The sequence below is a fragment of the Pseudophryne corroboree genome, chromosome 11 (assembly GCF_028390025.1).
Source record: "Pseudophryne corroboree isolate aPseCor3 chromosome 11, aPseCor3.hap2, whole genome shotgun sequence".
Lineage (NCBI taxonomy): Eukaryota > Metazoa > Chordata > Amphibia > Anura > Myobatrachidae > Pseudophryne > Pseudophryne corroboree.
The window spans coordinates 65,795,748-65,813,495 of NC_086454.1; the positions used below are offsets into that span (position 1 = coordinate 65,795,748).

Sequence of the window (17,748 nt, forward strand, 5' to 3'; positions counted from 1 at the left end):
TGGCCAAGAAGGACTTGGTACCCGGAAATTCAAGAGATGCTCACGGAAGACCCGTGGCCTCTACCTCTAAGAAAGGACCTGCTCCAGCAGGGACCATGTCTGTTCCAAGACTTACCGCGGCTGCGTTTGACGGCATGGCGGTTGAACGCCGGATCCTGAAGGAAAAAGGCATTCCGGATGAAGTCATCCCTACCCTGATCAAAGCCAGGAAGGATGTGACCGTACAACATTATCACCGTATTTGGCGAAAATATGTTGCGTGGTGCGAGGCCAGGAAGGCCCCTACAGAGGAATTTCAACTGGGTCGATTCCTGCATTTCCTGCAAACAGGACTGTCTATGGGCCTAAAATTAGGGTCCATTAAGGTTCAAATTTCGGCCCTGTCAATATTCTTCCAAAAAGAACTAGCTTCTGTTCCTGAAGTTCAGACGTTTGTCAAGGGAGTACTGCATATACAGCCTCCTTTTGTGCCTCCAGTGGCACCTTGGGATCTCAATGTAGTTTTGGGATTCCTCAAATCACATTGGTTTGAACCACTCACCACTGTGGACTTAAAATATCTCACATGGAAAGTGGTAATGCTGTTAGCCCTGGCTTCAGCCAGGCGTGTTTCAGAATTAGACCAACAGAAACCAAAGTGTCTGGCGCTAGATTATTTTGTACTTTTTCTCTTAATAAAGAGAAAAGAAAGAACAACCTATAATCGGCTGCCTTCCCAACGTGGACCTGGATATCCACCCGATATGCAATATGCAACCAGTGTTTCAGAATTGGCGGCTTTATCCTATAAAAGCCCTTACCTAATTTTTCATACGGACAGGGCAGAATTGAGGACTCGTCCTCAATTTCTCCCTAAGGTGGTTTCAGCATTTCACTTAGCCTATTGTGGTGCCTGCGGCTACTAGGGACTTGGAGGATTCCAAGTTGCTGGACGTAGTCAGGGCCCTGAAAATATATGTTTCCAGGACGGCTGGAGTCAGAAAATCTGACTCGCTGTTTATCCTGTATGCACCCAACAAGCTGGGTGCTCCTGCTTCTAAGCAGACGATTGCTCGTTGGATTTGTAGTACAATTCAGCTTGCACATTCTGTGGCAGGCCTGCCACAGCCAAAATCTGTAAAAGCCCATTCCACACGGAAAGTGGGCTCATCTTGGGCGGCTGCCCGAGGGGTCTCGGCTTTACAACTTTGCCGAGCTGCTACTTGTTCAGGGGCAAACACATTTGCTAAATTCTACAAATTTGATACCCTGGCTGAGGAGGACCTGGAGTTCTCTCATTCGGTGCTGCAGAGTCATCCGCACTCTTCCGCCCGTTTGGGAGCTTTGGTATAATCCCCATGGTCCTTTCGGAGTCCCCAGCATCCACTAGGACGTTAGAGAAAATAAGAATTTACTTACCGATAATTCTATTTCTCATAGTCCGTAGTGGATGCTGGGCGCCCATCCCAAGTGCGGATTGTCTGCATTACTTGTACATAGTTATTGTTACAAAAATCGGGTTATTGTTGTTGTGAGCCATCTTTTCAGAGGCTCCTTCTGTTATCATGCTGTTAACTGGGTTCAGATCACAAGTTGTACGGTGTGATTGGTGTGGCTGGTAAGAGTCTTACCCGGGATTCAAAATCCTTCCTTATTGTGTACGCTCGTCCGGGCACAGTATCCTAACTGAGGCTTGGAGGAGGGTCATAGGGGGAGGAGCCAGTGCACACCAGGTAGTCCTAAAGCTTTTTACTTTTGTGCCCAGTCTCCTGCGGAGCCGCTATTCCCCATGGTCCTTTCGGAGTCCCCAGCATCCACTACGGACTATGAGAAATAGAATTATCGGTAAGTAAATTCTTATTTTTACACAGTGCGACAGTCAGGTATCCCCATTTTACACAGTGCGGGAGGCAGATATCCCCATTTTACACAGTGCGGCAGGTAGATATCCCCATTTTACACAGTACACAGGCATTTACACAGTGCGGCAGGCAGGTGTCCCCAATTTACACAGTGCGGCAGGCAGGTATCCCCATCTTACACAGTGCGGCAGGCAGGTATCCCCATTTTACACAGTGCGGAAGGCAGGTATCCCCATTTTACACAGTGCGGCAGGCAGGTGTCAAGTGGGGGGGGGGGAAGAAAGGGGGAGAGAGAGAGATAGAGATAATACTTACATCTTCCCGCTCTTCGGGTCCGGCCGCCTCACGTCCCTCGCGCCAGCCGCCTCCTCCTTCCAGGCTTATCTCCTCTCCTCCCTCTTCCCGAGCGCTCCTGCTCAGGGGGCGGGGCTTCATGGAATGACGCGTTTGCATCGTGACGTCACGACGCAAACGCGTCATTCCGTGAAACTTCGCCCCCCGAGCAGGAGCGCTCGGGAAGAGGGAGGAGAGCAGATAAGGACACACAAAGTGCCGCGGCGGGCGCCCCGTGCGGTTGCACGGCTCGCCCGCCGCTAGAAACGGCACTGCTCGCTACTGAACCTATGCTGGTGCTGCTATGCAGGCTTTACCTTGTGAACCTGCAGGCTGTCTCCCTGAGCCCCACTGTGGTCACTGCTGGGGCTATTGCTGCTGGGATGTTGCTTAGATTACTGCATCCCCAATTCTAAGGCCCCCTCTCTGCTGCTGGTCTCTCTGCCTCTCAGCACCTCCACACTGTCTGTCTCCCAGCCATTTTCCCCCTGTAGCTGCTGCAGGGGGGAAGGACCTGCGTCTCTCTCTCTCTCTTGGTGACTGCTACTGAGGAGACGTGACTCTCCTCAGCAGGGTCCTGGCTCAGCTCCCGGCCTCACATGCTGCTTTCTCTCTCTGCAGCCCAGGATGATGCTGCAGTCTTGGAGCTCTGTCTCAGCCTTCTGGCTCCCTGTCACCGTGAGCTCCACATGCTGTCTCGCTCTCCTTAGACACTTCCTGGCGCCTGCATCTCTCTCCTTCACGGCACTCGGCAACCCGACGCGTGCATAGTCCCTGCTTTCCACACAGCTTGACTGCTGGCTTCTGTGGTCCCGCCTGCGGCTCTCTACACACCATGCCCTTCAACCGGCAGCGTGGTCTCATTTAAGATTAGTAACGGGTGATAACTAGAATATCACTCATTGTTAAATCTGTCCCTAAATGCCTAAGGGCCATATTTATTTATTATTGGGTTTTAGACCCGATAACTATAGTCCTAGATTGCCCAAATTTACTAACAATCACATGCGGTGTGTAAGAACTAGTGAAGTGATCGTAAAAACAATCATTCCACTTCTCATTCAGCAGCCAGTCCGTTCTGTTCATGCTTTGACTGCTGACCACGCATGTGTGGAGCTCAGTACTGGGGAGGGTTCCTGGGGAACCCTCTCTTGGTAATTTCTGCAGAATGTAGCCTTCAGGCTTCACATTCTGGAGCTTGGTAAATATGACAGCTTCACAGCCCCCATAGAAACCTAAATGGAGGGACCACAGCAGATAACGAGAAATTTGCTGTGGTCCATCCTTCATGCATTCAGGGGATCCTTAATATTTGCCGGTAACCCCTGAAAATGAGTGTCGTTATGGGGATATGCTGCAAATATTATTTGATAAATAGGACCCAAAGAGTGGTGAGAGTAAGGCTGTTAAAAGCTAACAACTGAAAATGGTGGAGGCAAGCTGCAGTCAAAGACAGTAATTCTGCCTGAGAATAGTGAGAGCAAGACAGGGTCAGAACCAGTAATTCAGTCCAAGAATGAAGGAGGTAAGCCAGTGCAGAGCCAGTAATTTACCCTGAGAATGATGGAGGTAAGCCAGTGTCAGAGCCAGTAATTCACCCTGAGAATGATGGAGATAAGCCAGGGTTAGAGCCAGTTATTCTGCGTGAGAATGGTGGAGGTGAGCCAAGGTCAGAGCCAGTAATTCTGCCTGAGAATGTTGGAGGTAAGCTATGGTCAGAGCCAGTAATTCTGCCTGAGAATGTTGGAGGTAAGCTATGGTCAGAGCCAGGAATTCTGCCTGAGAATTTTGGAGGTAAGCCAAGGTCAGAGCCAGTAATTCTGCCCTAGAATGTTGGAGGTAAACCAGGGCCAGAGACAGTAATTCTCCCCGAGAATGATAGAGGTAAACCAGGTTCAGAGACAGTAATTCTCCCCTAGAATGATGGAGATAAACCAGGGTCAGAGCCAGTAATTCTGCCTGAGAATGATGGAGGTAAGCCAGGGTCAAAGCCAGTTATCCTTCCTGAGAATATTGGAGGTAAGCCAGGGTCAGAGCCAGTAATTCAGTCTGAGAACTATGAAGGTAAGTCAGGGTCAGAGCCAGTTATTCTGTCTGAGAATGATGGAAGTAAGCCAGGGTCAGAGCCAGTTATTCTGTCTGAGAATGATGGAAGTAAGCCAGGGTCAGAGCTAGTTATTCTGCCTGAGAATGATGGAGGTAAGCCAGGGTCAGATACAGTTATTCTGCCTGAGAAAGATGGAGATAAGCCAGGTTCAGAGCCAGTTATTCTGTCTGAGAATGATGGAGGTAAGCCAGGGTCAGATACAGTTATTCTGCCTGAGAAAGATGGAGATAACCCAGGTTCAGAGCCAGTTATTCTGCCTGAGAATGATGGAGGTAAGCCAGGGTCAGATACAGTTATTCTGCCTGAGAAAGATGGAGATAAGCCAGGGTCAGAGCCAGTAATTCTGTCTGAGAATGATGGAAGTAAACCAGGGTCAGAGCCAGTAATTCCGCCTGAGAATGATGGAGATAAGCCAGGGTCAGAGCCAGTAATTCTGTCTGAGAATGATGGAAGTAAGCCAGGGTCAGAGACAGTTATTCTGCCTGAGAATGATGGAGATAAGCCAGGGTCAGATACAGTTATTCTGCCTGAGAAAGATGGAGATAAGCCAGGTTCAGAGCCAGTTATTCTGTCTGAGAATGATGGAAGTAAGCCAGGGTCAGAGCCAGTTATTCTGCCTGAGAATGATGGAGATAAGCCATGGTCAGATACAGTTATTCTGCCTGAGAAAGATGGAGATAAGCCAGGTTCAGAGCCAGTTATTCTGTCTGAGAATGATGGAGGTAAGCCAGGGTCAGAGCCATTAATTCTGCCTGAGAATGATCGAGGTAAGCCAGGGTCAGAGCCAGTTATTCTGCCTGAGAATGATGGAGATAAGCCATGGTCAGATACAGTTATTCTGTCTGAGAATGATGGAGGTAAGCCAGGGTCAGAGCCATTAATTCTGCCTGAGAATGATGGAGATAAGTCAGGGTTAGAGCCAGTTATTCTGCCTGAGAATTATGGAGGTAAGACAAGGTCAGAGCCAGTAATTCTCCCTGAGAATGTTGGAGGTAAGCCAGGGTCAGAGCCAGTAATTCTCCCTGAGAATGTTGGAGGTAAGCCAGGGTCAGAGCCAGTAATTCTCCCTGAGAATGATAGAGGTAAGCCAGGTTCAGAGACAGTTATTCTGCCTGAGAATGATGGATGTAAGCCAGGTTCAGAGACAGTTATTCTGCCTGAGAATGATGGAGGTAAGCCAGGTTCAGAGACAGTTATTCTGCCTGAGAATGATGGAGGTAAGCCAGGTTCAGAGACAGTTATTCTGCCTGAGAATGATGGAGGTAAGCCAGGGTCAGAGCCAATAATTCTGCCTGAGAATGATGGAGGTAAGCCAGGGTCAGAGCTAGTAATTCAGTCTGAGAATTATGAAGGTAAGCCATGGTCTGAGCCAGTAATTCTACTTGAGAATGATGGAGATAAGCCGTGGTCAGAGTCAGTTATTCTGTCTGAGAATGATGGAGGTAAACCATGGTCAGAGCCAGTGGCGTCACAAGCCGGGTGCGGGGGGTGCGGCCCGCACCTGGGTGTGACGCCTACTAAGGGGTGACACCACACTGTGGGCTCCTCCGCAGTGCAGGAGCCGAGCGCTGCAGTGTGAAAGTCTGCTACAGCACCCGGCTCCTGTCATAGAAGAGGAGCCGACAGTGCTGGTAGACTGTCTCCGGGGGCAGCTCAGTACAGCCCAACATCTCCAGAGATGTTGGGCACGCCCCCGGAGTGATGCCCCAGCGAGGCCATGCCCCTTTGTTGTCGGCCATGCCCCCTTTTTGCCGCGAGCGCGTACCGGGTGTCACCACACCCGGTGACGCCACTGGTCAGAGCCAGTAATTCTGCCTGAGAATGATGGAGATAAGCCATGGTCAGAGCCAGTAATTCTGCCTGAGAATGAATGAGATAAACCAGGGTCAGAGCCAGTAATTCTGCTTGAGAATGACGGAGATAAGCCATGGTCAGAACCAGTTATTCTGTCTGAGAATGATGGAGGTAAGCCAGGGTCAGAGCCAGTTATTCTGCCTGAGAATGATGGAGATAAGCCAGGGTCAGAGCCAGTGATTCTGCCTGAGAATGATGAAGATAAGCCAAGGTCAGAGCCAGTTATTCTGCCTGAGAATGGTGGAGGTAAACCAGGGTCAGAGCCAGTAATTCAGTCTGAGATTGATGACGGTAAGCCAGGATCAGAGCCAGTAATTCACTCTGAGAATGATGGAGGTAAGCCAGGGTCAGAGCCAGTAATTCACTCTGAGAATGATGGAGGTAAGTCAGGGTCAGAGCCAGTTATTCTGTCTGAGAATGATGAAGGTAAGTCAGAGTCAGAACCAGTAATTCACCCTGAGAATGATGGAGGGCAGCCATGGTCAGAGCCAGTAATTCAGTCTGAGAATGATGGCGATAAACCAGGGTCAGAGCCAGTTATTCACCATGAGAATGATGCAGCTAAGCCAGGATCAGAGCCGGTAATTCACCCTAAGAATGATGAAGGTAAGCCAGGGTCAGAGCCGGTAATTCACCCTGAGAATGATGCAGCTAAACCAGGATCAGAGCCGGTAAATTACCCTGAGAATGATGAAGGTAAGCCAGGATCAGAGCCGGTAATTCACCCTGAGAATGATGGAGATAAGCCAGAGTCAGAGTCAGTTATTCACCCAGAGAATGATGGAGATAAACCAGAATCAGAGTCAGTTATACTACCCGAGAAAAAATTCTGCCTGAGAAAAAAAATAATGCCTAAGAAAAAATAAAAAAGGGGCAGACTAGATGGGCCAAGTGGTTCTTATCTGCCGTCAAATTCTATGTTTCTATGAGGTAAGCCAGGGTCAGAGCCAGTAATTCTGCCTGAGAATCATGGAGATAAGCCAGGGTCAGAGCCAGTAATTCTGCCGAGAATAGTGAGAGCAAGCCAGGGTCAGAGCCAGTAATTCTGCCTGAGAATAGTGAGAGCAAGCCATGGTGGTCAGAGCCAGTAATTCAGTTCATGAATGGAGAGAGCAAGCCGTGGTCAGAGCCAGTAATTCTGCCTGAGAACGATAGCGGTAAGCTGGGGTCAGAGCCAGTAATTCAGTCCAAGAATGGTGAGAGTAATACGGGGTCAGAGCCAGCAATTCTGCCTGAGAATGGTGAAACCAAGATGATATAGAAAAACAAAGGGCGATCTGGCACAGGATTTATCAAATTGTGATAGATTGTGGATTAAAGAAAGAAAGACCAAAGTTGGACAGTATGTTACCCTTGTTAGTAAGGGAGAAAACCGCAAAATTAGCCGTTTATATATATATATATATATATATAAATGTTATGCTGTCCTGGTTGGTGGTGCACCCAGAGCCAGAAAGTACGTAGACTTGCAAAATGGGAGAAAACAGAAGGCTCTTGTGTGGGCGCACTCTTAGAAAGAAAATACGTAATATATGACAATTTTATAGAATGCTTAAAACATAACTTTTATTAACATTATTACAACGCAAATACCCTTCCCAAAGATCTATCGCTGAAAATACAGATTTGAAAAAATATTAAAATTGTTCTGGTCTCTTTATTGCAAAGAGTATTTGGAAAGGTTGTAGACATTGATTAGTCATACCCCCATTTCCCCTGACCAGTACAGGATTTCTGTATTAATGGAACCAAAGGTTGGTCAAGACACAGTTATATGTAAGAAAAAGCCCATAGGCTGTAGATAACTAGAGTGGTGATCAGCAGTCACAACTCTAAGAATTGTACACCTGAATTACATACAAATGTCATAATTTGAGAAAAATTTCATAAACGGTTTATAGGCATCATGAAGTCAGAAAAAGAGGCTGCTTATATTGTAAACACTGAAATGAAAGAATTGCAGGATAGAATTAGTGGTGATACTGCTGTTGGTGTGTTTTTATCACATAACAGAGGAAAATCCTGCTCTACAACACCAGGTATTCGCAGGTAGTCGCCTTTCCTGATACTAACCTGGCCCAACGCTGTTTAGCTTCCAAGATCAGGCGAGATCGGGCGCTGTCAGCGTGGTATGGTAGTAGAGAATTATGCGTACACCAATGAGAGTGCACCTATATAAGAAATACGAAATTTCAAGAGAACAGCGAAAAAAATAGAAAATAGGAAAAGGATTGGTGAAAATATGTGGATCTGCTTTTCACGTTAGACCCGATTCTATCCTGCAATTCTTTCATTTCAGTGTTTACAATATAAGCAGCCTCTTTTTCTGACTTCATGATGCCTATAAACCGTTTATGAAATTTTTCTCAAATTATGACATTTGTATGTAATTCAGGTGTACAATTCTTAGAGTTGTGACTGCTGATCACCACTCTAGTTATCTACAGCCTATGGGCTTTTTCTTACATATAACTGTGTCTTGACCAACCTTTGGTTCCATCAATACAGAAATCCTGTACTGGTCAGGGGAAATGGGGGTATGACTAATCAATGTCTACAACCTTTCCAAATACTCTTTGCAATAAAGAGACCAGAACAATTTTAATATTTTTTCAAATCTGTATTTTCAGCGATAGATCTTTGGGAAGGGTATTTGCGTTGTAATAATGTTAATAAAAGTTATGTTTTAAGCATTCTATAAAATTGTCATATATTACGTATTTTCTTTCTAAGAGTGCGCCAACACAAGAGCCTTCTGTTTTCTCCCATTTTGCAAACCAAGATGATGTCAGAACCAGTATTTCTGCCTGAGAATGGTGAGAGCAAGCCAGGGTCAGAGCCAGTAACCAAGTCTGCTAATGGTGGAGGCAAACTGGTATAAGAGCCAGTAGTTGAGCCTGAGAATGGTGGAAACAAGTTGGGATCAGAGACAGTAATTGAGCCTGAAAATAGTGAGAGCAAGCCATGGTCAAAACTAGAAACGCTCTGACCAACACCTGACCAAGCATTTGGAGGCTAGATGTAGGGCCAGGATCCCATCAGAAAAGACCTTATTAACCAAACGATCACAAACAGCCAGATGTGAATGATCCAGACGTTTCTAACAATAAGGTGGTCATTGATTTGATCACTGCTAAATCTAAAAGCCATAACTCACATTTTAGTCTCCTCGCTCTGACTGTGGCATTTGATCAGTTCATATGTGCTTGTTTCTCTTCTAGATGTGAACGAGTGCCTGGAGAATGCCACCTTATGCTACTCTGGTAGTTGTATTAATACACTGGGATCGTATGTCTGCTCCTGTCCTGCCGGTTTTCTGTCAATCAGTGGGGGTTGCTTAGGTAAAACACTCTAATACTTTCCTCATAAATGTCTTTACTGCCCAAAAAATGATCATCAACAGTTCTAGCACAGAAACTATTCAGATCAGAGGCTAATGACAAGATTATTCTGTATATCTCTACTTGGCAGCAGTTCCTCCTGAGACACAGACCGCTAGCTTCCTACAGGCAGTGCACAGCGACTGGGCACTTCTAAAGCCAACATCGTCAATGCCTCTAAGGCTAGGAACTCCGACCTTCAGTGCATCTCAGACTATGATGCCCATTACCATATTAACACAAGAAGTATTTACGACAAAATCTACCTCAAAACCACAAACTACAACAACAAATCTTGATCCTCTGCCACCACCTCAGCATCTGAAAACGGGTCATTTGCAAAAATCCTCAGGGATCTCTCACATGCCTCTAAAAGAAAACATAATAATGCCAACTGGAACTCCTACTGCGATGGGCACAAATGCCTCATGTTGGCATAACAAGGAACTGAGACTATCAGGAAGCTCTTGGACAGAACCAGAATGTTTAGAATGCACTTGTCAGGTACTGTTTGTGCCGGAGTTTGAAAACACAAACTATTGTATTCTTCATGTCCATTACAGAGACTTACTATTAAACACTTTACTGTTTTGTTACAGGAAGGGATGGTATCGTGTGAAAAAAGAGTGTGCAACCCAAGCTGCTCGCATCCTGTTTTGCACCCAGACAGCTGCTGCCCATCATGTGATGGTGAGTTGCAATAGGTCACTATAGTGATAGGTCACTTGGACCACTCTTGGCTCTCATACATGCACTGTTTTGGCCTCTTACAGGGTGCTTGTTTGAAGGGACAGTGAGAGCAGATGGAGAACTTTTTCCTAATTCTCCAGACAATTGTACCATTTGTATCTGTTTGGTAAGTGACACAGAGGGACAGTAAGCTGCCCACACATCTAAAGGTTATCTTTCCAAGCAGCCAAATTGATGGCTGGTGGGAATGAAAATCTGGTATTGTATTGGAGCAAATGACAACTGACCATTTGCATCTAAACACTGGAAAACAGTCGTTCAGACAATTTGGTTAAATCCGTTTGATTTAACCGACTTGTTTGAATGTCCGTTGTGGTCCATTTTACTGCATTTGAAGCTTGCATTACCAGATTTTCCCTCCAACCAGCCAGTAGGGCTATACCACTCGGGGCCTAATTCAGATCTGTTCGCAGCAGCAAATTTGTTAGCTAATGGGCAAAACCATGTGCACTGCAGGGGGGAGAGGCAGATTATCTCCTATATACCGTATATACTCGAGTATAAGCCGACTTTTTCAGCACTTATTTTTGTGCTGAAAAAGCCACCTCGGCTTATCCTCGAGTCAGCTTTAGTGCCAGATATGCCCCACAGTGCCAGGTGTGCCAGATATGCCTCACAGTGCTAGATACTTACCCTCCGTCGCTCCCGCACTGTCTTCTGAAGGAGGGACACAGAGAGCACAGCGCGCGGCTCTCCTGTGTCCCGCCTGCATCTCCAGCGGCAGCGGCGTCTGAGTGGTAAAGGAAGTGCACGAACCGGCACTTCCTTTAACACACGCCGCTGTGTTAAAGTATTAGTTAGGTTTTTTATTTTCAGTGAGATCTGCTGGCAACAGACTCACTGCTACGTGGGACTGAAGGGAGAGAAGCAAACCTACCTGCGCGCAGCTAGCTTGTGCTTCTTAGGCTACTGGACACCATTAGCTCCAGAGGGTTCGAATACAGGGCCTGACCTCGATCGTCCGTTCCCGGAGCCGCGCCGCCGTCCCCCTTGCAGAGCCAGAAGACAGAAGAAGAAGATGAAATCGGCGGCAGAAGACTCCTGTCTTCATTAAGGTAGCGCACAGCACTGCAGCTGTGCGCCATTGCTCCCACAGCACACCACACACTCCGGTCACTGTAAGGTGCAGGGCGCTGGGGGGGGGGGGCGCCCTGGACAGCAATTATATTACCTTTTGGCTAAATATACACATAATACAGTCAGTTAACTGTATATGTGTAAAAAACCCCGCCATTAAGTTAAAGAAAACGCGGGACAGAAGCCCGCCGCTGAGGGTGCGGGGCCTTCTTCCTCAGCACACCAGCGCCATTTTCCCTTCACAGCTCCGCTGGAAGCACGCTCCCCAGGCTCTCCCCTGCAGTATCCAGGTACAAGACGGGTTAAAAAGAGAGGGGGGGGCACATAAATTTAGGCGCAAATCGATACAGACAAGCAGCTATTGGGAAAATCACTTATTAGCAGTGTAAATCCCTGTGTTATATAGCGCTGTGGTGTGTGCTGGCATACTCTCTCTCTCTGTCTCCCCAAAGGACTTTGTGGGGTCCTGTCCTCAGTCTGAGCATTCCCTGTGTGTGTGCAGTGTGTCGGTACGGCTGTGTCGACATGTTTGATGAGGAGGGTTACGTGGAGGCGGAGCAGGGGCAGATAAATGTAGTGTCGCCCCCGACGGGGCCGACACCTGATTGGATGGAATGTGTAAGGTCTTAACCGACAGTGTCAACTCCTTACATAAAAGGTTCGATGACGCAGCAGCCTTGGGACAGCCGGGGTCTCAGCCTGCGCCTGCCCAGGCGACTCAGAAGCCGTCAGGGGCTCATAAACGCCCGCTAGCTCTGATGGTAGACACAGATGTCGACACGGAGTCTGACTCCAGTGTAGGTGAGGATGAGACAAATGTACAGTCTACAAAAGCCATCCGATGCATGATTACTGCAGTGAAAGATGTATTGCACATTTCTGACATTAACCCGGTTACCACCAAGAGGGGTATTATGTTTGGGGAGAAAAAGCAGCCAGTGACTTTTCCCCCATCTGATGAATTAAATGATTTGTGTGAAGAAGCGTGGAGTTCCCCTGATAAGAAACTAGTGATTTCTAAGAGGTTACTGATGGCGTACCCTTTCCCGCCAACGGATAGGTTACGTTGGGAAACATCCCCTAGGGTGGACAAGTCGCTAACACGCTTATCAAAAAGGGTGGCACTGCCGTCTCCGGATACGGCCGCCCTAAAGGATCCTGCGGATAGAAAGCAGGAAGCTATCCTGAAGTCTGTGTATACACACTCTGGTACTCTACTGAGACCTGCTATTGCTTCAGCCTGGATGTGTAGTGCTGCAGCAGCATGGACTGATACCCTGTCAGACAACATTGATTCCCTCGACAGGGATACTGTTTTGCTAACCATTGAACATATAAAAGATGTCGTCTTATATATGCGGGATGCATAGAGGGACATTTGCCTGCTGGCATCTAGAATTAATGCAATGTCCATTTCTGCCAGGAGAGTATTATGGACTCGGCAGTGGACAGGTGATGCTGATTCTAAAAAACACATGGAGGTTTTGCCTTATAAGGGTGAGGAATTGTTTGGGGACGGTCTCTCGGACCTCGTATCCACAGCAACTGCTGGGAAGTCGACTTTTTTACCTCCGGTTCCCTCACAGCCTAAGAAAGCACCGTATTATCAAATGCAGTCCTTTCGGCCTCAGAAAGGCAAGCGGGTCAGAGGAGCATCCTTTCTGGCCAGAGGCAGGGGTAGAGGAAGGAAGCTGCACCAGGCAGCCAGTACCCAGGAACAAAAATCCTCCCCTGCTTCCACTAAGTCCACCGCATGACGTTGGGGCTCCACAGGCGGAGCCAGGTGCGGTGGGGGCGCGTCTCCGAAACTTCAGCAACCAGTGGGTTCGCTCACAAGTGGATCTCTGGGCTGTACAAATTGTATCTCAGGGATACAAGCTGGAGTTCGAGGCGACTCCCCCTCGCCGTTACCTCAAATCAGCCTTGCCAGCTGCTCCCAGGGAAAGGGAGGTAGTACTGGCGGCAATTCACAAGCTGTACCTCCAGCAGGTGATAATCAAGGTCCCCCTCCTTCAACAGGGCAGGGGTTACTATTCCACAATGTTTGTGGTACCGAAACCGGACGGTTCGGTGAGACCCATCCTGAATTTAAAATCCTTGAACACTTATATAAAGAAGTTAAAGTTCAAAATGGAATCGCTCAGGGCGGTTATTGCAAGCCTGGAAGAGGGGGATTTTATGGTGTCGCTGGACATCAAGGATGCTTACTTGCATGTCCCCATTTACCCACCTCACCAGGAATACCTCAGGTTTGTGGTACAGGACTGTCATTACCAATTCCAGACGTTGCCGTTTGGTCTCTCCACGGCACCGAGAATATTTACCAAGGTAATGCCCGAAATGATGATACTCTTTCGGAAGAAGGGAGTTATAATTATCCCGTACTTGGACGATCTCCTCATAAAGGCGAGGTCCAGAGAGCAGTTGTTGGTCAGCGTAGCACTCTCTCAGGAAGTGTTGCAACAGCACGGCTGGATTCTGAATATCCCAAAGTCGCAGCTGATTCCTGCGACGCGTCTGCTTTTCCTGGGCATGATCCTGGACACAGAACAGCAGAAGGTGTTTCTCCCGGTGGAGAAAGCCCAGGAATTGTCATCTCTGGTCAGGGACCTCCTGAAACCAAAACAGGTGTTAGTGCATCACTGCTTGCGAGTCCTGGGAAAGATGGTGGCTTCTTACGAAACAATTCCCTTCAGCAGGTTCCATGCAAGGATCTTTCAGTGGGATCTGTTGGACAAATGGTCCGGATCGCATCTTCAGATGCATCGGTTGATCACCCTGTCCCCAAGGGCCAGGGTGTCTTTGCTGTGGTGGCTGCAGAGTGCTCATCTTCTCGAGGGCCGCAGGTTCGGCATACAGGACTGGGTCCTGGTGACCACGGATGCAAGCCTCCGAGGATGGGGGGCAGTCACTCAGGGAAGAAACTTCCAAGGCCAGTGGTCAAGTCTGGAGACTTCACTACACATAAATATACTGGAACTAAGTGCCATTTACAACGCCCTGAGGCAAGCAGAGCCCCTGCTTCAAAACAAACCTGTACTGATTCAGTCAGACAACATCACGGCGGTCGCCCATGTAAACCGCCAGGGCGGCACAAGAAGCAGGATGGCAATGGCAGAAGCCACAAGGATTCTTCGATGGGCGGAGAATTACGTGCTAGCACTGTCAGCAGTGTTCATTCCGGGAGTGGACAACTGGGAAGCAGACTTCCTCAGCAGACACGACCTCCACCCGGGAGAGTGGGGACTTCATCAAGAAGTCTTCACACAGATTGTAAATCGCTGGGAACTGCCACATGTGGACATGATGGCGTCCCGCCTCAACAAAAAGCTAAAAAAATATTGCGCCAGGTCAAGGGACCCTCAGGCGATAGCTGTGGACGCACTAGTGACACCGTGGGTGTACCAGTCGGTTTATGTGTTCCCTCCTCTTCCTCTCATACCCAAGGTACTGAGGATAGTAAGAAAGAGAGGAGTAAGAACTATACTCTCGTTCCGGATTGGCCAAGAAGAACTTGGTACCCAGAACTACAAGAAATGATCTCAGAGGACCCATGGCCTCTGCCTCTCAGACAGGACCTGTTACAACAGGGGCCCTGTCTGTTCCAAGACTTACCGCGGCTGCATTTGACGGCATGGCGGTTGAACGCCGGATCCTAGCGGAAAAGGGCATTCCGGATGAAGTTATTCCTACGCTGATAAAGGCTAGGAAAGACGTGACAGCAAAACATTATCACCGTATATGGCGAAAATATGTTGCTTGGTGTGAGGCCAGGAAGGCCCCTACAGAGGAATTCCAGCTGGGTCGATTCCTGCACTTCCTACAGTCAGGAGTGTCTATGGGCTTAAAATTAGGATCTATAAAGGTCCAGATTTCGGCCCTATCTATTTTCTTTCAAATAGAACTGGCTTCACTGCCTGAAGTTCAGACGTTTGTTAAGGGAGTGCTGCATATTCAGCCCCCTTTTGTGCCTCCAGTGGCACCTTGGGATCTTAACGTTGTGTTGGATTTCCTGAAATCACACTGGTTTGAGCCACTTAAGACCGTGGAGCTAAAGTATCTCACGTGGAAGGTGGTCATGCTGTTGGCCTTAGCTTCGGCTAGGCGTGTGTCAGAATTGGCGGCTTTGTCATGTAAAAGCCAATATCTGATCTTCCATATGGACAGGGCGGAATTGAGGACTCGTCCCCAATTTCTCCCAAAGGTGGTATCAGCGTTTCATTTGAACCAACCTATTGTGGTGCCTGCGGCTACTCGGGACTTGGAGGATTCCAAGTTGCTGGACGTAGTCCGGACTTTGAAAATTTATGTTTCCAGGACGGCTGGAGTCAGGAAAACTGACTCGCTATTTATCTTGCATGCACTCAACAAGCTGGGTGCTCCTGCTTCAAAGCAAACTATTGCTCGCTGGATCTGTTGCACGATTCAGCAGGCACATTCTGCGGCTGGACTGCCGCATCCTAAATCAGTGAAAGCCCATTCCACAAGGAAGGTGGGCTCTTCTTGGGCGGCTGCCCGAGGGGTCTCGGCTTTACAGCTTTGCCGAGCTGCTACTTGGGGGTAAATTTACTAAGAATCGTATTTTCCCGTTTGAGGTCAAATTTCAATCACGAATGACATCGAAAGTGTAAATATGCAACTTTTTGAATTGATTACGACTAATTTACTAAGCTGCCGTATTCTGCATTTTCGGTTTTTCCGATGTCGATGTCATTCGTTTTTTTAGGCAGTGTTTTACGTGAGTGACATGTAAAACACTGCCGACTTTAATACAATTAATCTCGGCCGGATCTGAAAGATCCGTGCAGGGCTTCATTGTGCACCTTGTTAAAAAAAAAAAAAATGTTTAAACTTAAAAAAAAAATTGCGTGGGGTCCCCCCTCCTAAACCAAACCAGCCTCGGGCTCTTTGAGCCGGCCCTGGTTGCAAAATATGGGGAAAAAATTGACAGGGGTTCCCCCATATTTAAGCAACCAGCACCGGGCTCTGCGCCTGGTTCCAAAAATACGGGGGACAAAAAGCGTAGGGGTCCCCCGTATTTTTGAAACCAGCACCGGGCTCCACTAGCTGGACAGATAATGCCACAGCCGGGGGTCACTTTTATACAGTGCCTTGCGGCCGTGGCATCAAATATCCAACTAGTCACCCCTGGCCGGGGTACCCTGGGGGAGTGGGGACCCCTTCAATAAAGGGGTCCCCCCCCCAGCCACCCAAGGGCCAGGGGTGAAGCCCGAGGCTGTCCCCCCCATCCAATGGGCTGCGGATGGGGGGCTGATAGCCTTTGTTGAAAGTAATGAATATTGTTTTTAGTAGCAGTACTACAAGTCTCAGCAAGCCTCCCCCGCAAGCTGGTACTTGGAGAACCACAAGTACCAGCATGTGGCGGAAAACCGGGCCCGCTGGTACCTGTAGTACTACTACTAAAAAAATACCCCAATAAAGACATTACACACACACCTTGAAAGTATAACTTTAATGCATACATACACACCACCATATACACATACTTACCTTATGTTCACACTAGGGTCGGTCCTCTTCTCCAGTAGAATCCATGGTGTACCTGTTGAAAAAATCCTACTCACCAAATCCAGTGTAGAGGGCTCCTCGGATAATCCATTTGTAATCCACGTACTTGTAAAAATAAAAAAACGGGACACCCGACCACGAACTGAAAGGGGACCCATGTTTTCACATGGGACCCCTTTCCCCGAATGCCAGAAACCCCCTCTGACTGATGTCTAAGTGGGTTTCTTCAGCCAATCAGGGAGCGCCACGTTGTGGCACCCTCCTGATCGGCTGTGTGCTCCTGTACTGTCTGACAGGCGGCACACGGCAGTGTTACAATGTAGCGCCTATGCGCTCCATTGTATCCAATGGTGGGAACTTTCAGGTCAGCGGTGAGGTCACTTTCGGTCAACCGCTGACCTGAAAGTTCCCACCATTGGTTACAATGGAGCGCATAGGCGCTACATTGTAACACTGCCGTGTGCCGCCTGTCAGACAGTACAGGAGCACACAGCCGATCAGGAGGGTGCCACAACGTGGCGCTCCCTGATTGGCTGAAGAAACCCACTTAGACATCAGTCAGAGGGGGTTTCTGGCATTCGGGGAAAGGGGTCCCATGTGAAAACATGGGTCCCCTTTCAGTTCGTGGTCGGGTGTCCCGTTTTTTTATTTTTACAAGTACGTGGATTACAAATGGATTATCCGAGGAGCCCTCTACACTGGATTTGGTGAGTAGGATTTTTTCAACAGGTACACCATGGGTCCCCTTTCAGTTCGTGGTCGGGTGTCCCGTTTTTTTATTTTTACAAGTACGTGGATTACAAATGGATTATCCGAGGAGCCCTCTACACTGGATTTGGTGAGTAGGATTTTTTCAACAGGTACACCATGGATTCTA

General features: G+C 48.1%; 1 protein-coding gene and 1 pseudogene across 6 annotated transcripts in view; one reads left to right on the forward strand and one right to left on the reverse strand.

Annotated features, from left to right (window-relative positions):
- The window catches only part of VWCE (von Willebrand factor C and EGF domains), a 188,689-nt gene that overhangs the window by 112,202 nt on the left and 58,739 nt on the right, over positions 1-17,748 (forward strand). For 3 of the 6 annotated variants that reach the window (XM_063944373.1, XM_063944368.1, XM_063944372.1), the window contains 4 exons: positions 9,357-9,476; positions 9,607-10,019; positions 10,115-10,205; positions 10,289-10,371. In XM_063944373.1, coding sequence (XP_063800443.1) covers positions 9,357-9,476; positions 9,607-10,019; positions 10,115-10,205; positions 10,289-10,371 — 707 coding nt within the window. The remainder of the gene's footprint in view (positions 1-9,356; positions 9,477-9,606; positions 10,020-10,114; positions 10,206-10,288; positions 10,372-17,748) is intronic. The other 3 variants (XM_063944369.1, XM_063944370.1, XM_063944371.1) reach the window with 3 other exon arrangements.
- On the reverse strand, positions 8,160-8,278 carry LOC134971395 (5S ribosomal RNA; annotated as a pseudogene).